The sequence below is a fragment of the Myotis davidii genome, unplaced genomic scaffold (genome assembly GCF_000327345.1).
Source record: "Myotis davidii unplaced genomic scaffold, ASM32734v1 scaffold169, whole genome shotgun sequence".
NCBI classification, from domain to species: domain Eukaryota; kingdom Metazoa; phylum Chordata; class Mammalia; order Chiroptera; family Vespertilionidae; genus Myotis; species Myotis davidii.
The window spans coordinates 290,100-294,991 of NW_006383005.1; the positions used below are offsets into that span (position 1 = coordinate 290,100).

Here is a 4,892-nt window from a genome sequence, read left to right on the forward strand (position 1 = left end):
ATGTCATTATTTGCAGATCACATAATATTGTACATAAAAAAACCTAAAAACTCTACCAGTAAACTTCTATACATAATAAATGTGAACTGGCGTGTAGTAGGATACAAAATCAACATCCAGAAATTGATGGCTTTTTTATACACCAATAATGAGTTATAAGAAAGAGAAACTAAACAAATAATACCATTTACCATTGCAACAAAAAAATTAAGATACTTAGGCCTGGTTGGCATGGCTCAGTGGTTGAGTGTTGACCTATGAATCAGGAGGACACTGTTCAATTCCAGATCAAGGTACATGCCCAGTTTGAGGGCTTGATCCCAGTAGGGGGCATGCAGGAGGCAGCAGATTGATGATTCTCTATCATCATTGATGTTTCTATTTCTCTCTCTTTTCTTTACTAGACTTAATACATGAATTTGGCAATGTAGCAGGATACAGAATTAATCCCAAGAAATCTGAGGCATTTCTATACACCAATAGTGAACTTTCAGAAAGAGAGATTATAAAAACAATCCCGTTTACCATCGCACCAAAAAAATTAAGCTACCTAGGAATAAACTTAACTAAAGAGGTAAAAGACCTCTACTCAGAAAACTACAGGACGTTGAAAAAAGATATAGAGGAAGACATAAACAGATGGAAGAACATACCATGTTCGTGGATTGTTAAAATTAATATCATTAAAATGTCCATACTACTCAAAGCAATCCACAGATTCAATGCAATCCCTATTAAAATATTAACAGCATATTTCACTGACCTAGAACAAATACTCCAAAAATTTATATGGAACCAAAAAAGACCCCAAATAGCCACAGCAATCTTGAGAAAGAACAAAGTTGGAGGAATCACAATACCAAGTATCAAGTTATACTACAGAGCCACTGTAATCAAAACAGCCTGATACTGGCACAAGAACAGGCATATAGATCAATGGAACAAAACAGAGACCCAAGAAATCGACGTAAGCCATTATGCTCAATTAATATTTGACAAAAGAGGCCAGAACATACAATGGAGTCAAGACAGTCTCTTCAGTAAATGGTGTTGGGAAAATTGGACAGATACATGCAAAAAAAATGAAACTAGACCACCACACACAAGAACAAACTCAAAATAGATAAAAACCTTAAATGTAAGTCGGGGAACCATCAAGATCTTAGAAGAAACCAGAGGCAGCAAAATTTCAGACATCTCCCATAGGCAAAGGAAATGAAGGAGAAAATAAACAGATGGGACTACATCAAAATAAAGTTTCTGCACAGCAAAAGAAGCCATCAACAAAACAAAAAGGGAGCCCACTGTATGGAAGAACATATTTGGCAATGATACATCTGATAAAGGGTTAATATCCAAAATATATAAGGAACTCAGGCAACTTAACAAAAGGAAGACAAACAATCCAATTTAAAAATAGGCAAAGCCTAAATAGACATTTCTCCAAAGTAGACATACAGATGGCCAAGACACATATGAAAAAATGCTCAAAGTAGTGCACTGATCATCAGAGAGATGCAAATTAAAAAACCCTTGTGCACTGCTGGTGGGAATACAGACTGGTGCAGCCATTAGGGAAAATGGAATAGAGTTTCCTCAAAAAATTAAATATGGAACTACCACTTGACCCAGTGATCCTACTTCTAGGAATATACCCTATGAAACCCAAAACACCAATCAGAAAGAATGTATGCACACCGATGTTCATAGTAGCACAATCCTTTATATAATAAAACCCTAATATGCAAATCAACTAAACAGTGGAACAACTGGTTGCTCTGATGTGCACTGACCACCAGGGGCAGACTCTCAACGCAGGAGCTGCCCCCCTGGTGGTCAGTGCGCTCCCGCAGGGGGAGCACTGCTCAGCCAGAAGCTGGGCTCATGGCTGGCGAGCACAGCGGTGGCAGGAGCCTTTCCCACCTCAGGCAATGAGGGGTCCCGGACTGCGAGAGGGTGCAGGCCAGTCTGAGGGACACTGGGCCTCTAGTTTACAATATAAGATCTGGAAACAGCCCAAGTGCCCATCAGTACATGAGTGGATAAAAAAGCTGTGGTACAGTTATACCATGGGATACTACGCAGCAGTAAAAAAAAAAAACACACAAAAAAACAACAGGATCTCTTACGCTTTGAAACAGCATAGAGGGTCCTGGAGAGCATTATGCTAAGTGAAATAAGCCAGTCAGAGAAAGACAAGCATCACATGATCTCACTCATATGTGGAATCTAATGAACAAAGTAAACTGATGAACAAAATAGATCCAGAGACATAGAAGCATAGAACAGACTGAGGAATCTGGGTGCCGTGATCAACCAAAGAACTTGTGTGCATATATGGCTAACCCGTGGACACAGACAATAGGGCAGTGAAGGCTTGGGGCAGGGAGCGGGGGTGAGCTAGAAGGGGTCAATGGGGGGAAAAGAGAGACATATGTAATACTTTCAATAAAGATTTAAAAAATAAAATAAAATGCAATCATTTAAAAATGTAAAAACCATTCTTAACCTCATGGACTGTGCAAATACAATTGCTTGGAGGGGGAGCAGGGTGAACGGGGTCCATGGGGGGATTTAATTGATTAATTAATTAAAATTGGAATCAAAGATTGTAAAAGAAACAAACAACAGAAATCATGAGTGGGCTGGCTTTGGCCTATGGGTAAGCCTTGATCAAGATAGTGACTGCTCCCTGCGGTCAATCTATTTCCCCACACCCCATACCACGTAGATAACTCCACAGCAGCCACACAGCCCTTTAACACACAGATTGGACCCTGTCACTCTCCTACCTAAAGCCTTCCTGGGACTCTCCTTTGCCCCCAGGATAAGGGATAAGGTAAAACCTCCCACTCCCGGCACCTGCGGGCCCAGATCCCTTTTCTCAGCTGTCCTTCTTCTATTCCTCCAGGCTCAGGGTGACTTTGACCTCTGAGCTGCTGCTGACATTCCCAGGTTCCCAGGCTACCGGCAGGGCTGGGGGTGGGCACAGCCAGCCAAACACACTTGTGCTCACAAAGCTCACACAAGGCAGGCTGAGTATGAGGTTCCTTATCTCCTGTGATCCCTAAGCTGCACCTGCCTGCCTCTGGGCCCCGAATGCCCTTTGTCCAGGAGCCAGCACTTACAGTCTGCCCTGGGCATAGACCTCCCTGCCCATGCTTTTCCCACAGCCTCCTCACCCATACCTCCTCCCACTCCCTCTGCCCTCTCTCCTCCCTCTGCCTCCTCCCACTTCTTGCCGTGTCAGTAGGAGGAGCGCAGGACTCTACAACCTTTGACACTTAAAGGCATTTAAGGACTCTACAACCTTTGGCATTTAAGGCACCTCAGTTCTTTGCTCATCTGTGTCATGCGGATAACCAAGGATATTTAAAATGTTTAACAACCTTTAGGATGGAAGACACAGCCCAGGAAAGTTAAGTAACCTGCCCAAAGACACAGGTGAGGCTAGGCTAGGGGCAGAGTACCTAAGTGCCTGCTTTCCTGGAGTGAATCCCTCGAAAAATTGTGAGGTTCTGAGAATGCACCTGGTGATAGTGGCAGTGTGTGTGTGTGTGTGTGTGTGTGCGCGCGCGTGTGCGTGTGTGTGATGGCTGTTGACCAACCTACACAGAGTGCGTCCGTATTTTAACACCCGGACAGTGGTGCCTGTGACTAGGCTGAGCACCATCCTGGGCGTGAAAGCTTCTGCCCGGTCTGGTGCCAGCAGATGAAAGGAGGAACCCACATACCCCCAATCACCTCTCTTCCCAATCCTCAGTGCTGGGCCCTCCTCAAAAATGTTCCCTTCAGCAGAGCTGAAGTTTGGGCAGCTGTGGCCTCCCAGCCATAACAGATGTGTTTACTGTGGGGTGGGGGAGGTAAAGGATTCTCCCGTGTGATTCCAGCCCAGGGCCCAGCCAGGTCTGTGCTGGGCAGAGTAAACGCGTCTCTTCATTCCATCCCACAAGAGCACGGCAAGATCGGCATTGCGATTCCCATTGATGAGTCAAGTAGAGGCCTGGAGAGGTCAGGCAGGGGTCCGCCAAGGCCACACAGCTGGTCCGTTGTCCAGTTGGAGTTCAACGCACGTTTACCTGGTAACCCACTCTCTCCCTAGTCCACATTCAGCCTGTACTTTCTCTCCCCATTCAATTTCCCCTCCCCGCTTCCCCTTCTCCCTCTGCCTCCTGCTCTCTGAAAGGAAGGAAATCCATCCCCTCTGAGGAGCCTAAGGAGCCTTTTCCTGGAACTGCCTAGATTCTTCCCCATGACACAGGCAGCAGGAGGCAGGTGCTCTGTCCTGGTACTAAGGTGGAATCCACAGCCCAGGAAAGTTAGATCCTGGCTTCTGCCCACCCTATGCCCACACTGACCATACCCTCCCAAGGTCTCCGGGCAGGGACTCAGCACAGCCAAGCCCCCGTTAGGACCGATGTCTTTCCACCATCAACGCACTGTGTGCACCTAAATCGCAGGTGCCCACCGTGTCTCCCCAGCCCCCAAGGCCAGCTAGCTTACCCAAGGCCAAGAAGCAGAAGACCCATTGCAGGACGGAGAGAGTCTGCAGCCTGCGCTCCCATGGCACGGACCAGGGCGCAAACTCCACCATGCTGGCTCCTCTGTGGGCTCTGGAGGCTTCAGAGTAGCACCGTGCTCCCAGGCACCCAAAGGGTTTTGTTACTGGCAGAGGCTTGTATAAGCTTTTGTGGGGGAGGAGGCTGCCCCGCCCAGCCAGGCCCAAAGGCCTCCCTGCCCCCTCCCTGCAGGAGCCTGTTTCCTAGAAGAAACCTTTGAATCCTTGTGCCCAGGGCTCAGCTAAAAGGAGAAAGAGAAGGAAGTGTATAGCCTTTATCCAGGACAGCTGTCTCCTCAGGCAACACCTTATCTACAGGATCACCTCTTGCTGG

The 4,892-nt window shown here is 46.7% G+C and overlaps 1 protein-coding gene across 1 annotated transcript in view; it reads right to left on the bottom strand.

Annotated features, from left to right (window-relative positions):
• The window catches only part of MOGAT2 (monoacylglycerol O-acyltransferase 2), a 38,783-nt gene extending 34,173 nt beyond the window's left edge, over positions 1 to 4,610 (bottom strand). The window contains 1 exon segment of the mRNA XM_006777908.2: positions 4,504 to 4,610. Within this exon segment, the coding sequence (XP_006777971.1) occupies positions 4,504 to 4,594 (91 nt within the window). The 5' untranslated portion in view covers positions 4,595 to 4,610.
• Between the last annotated feature and the right edge of the window lie 282 nt (positions 4,611 to 4,892).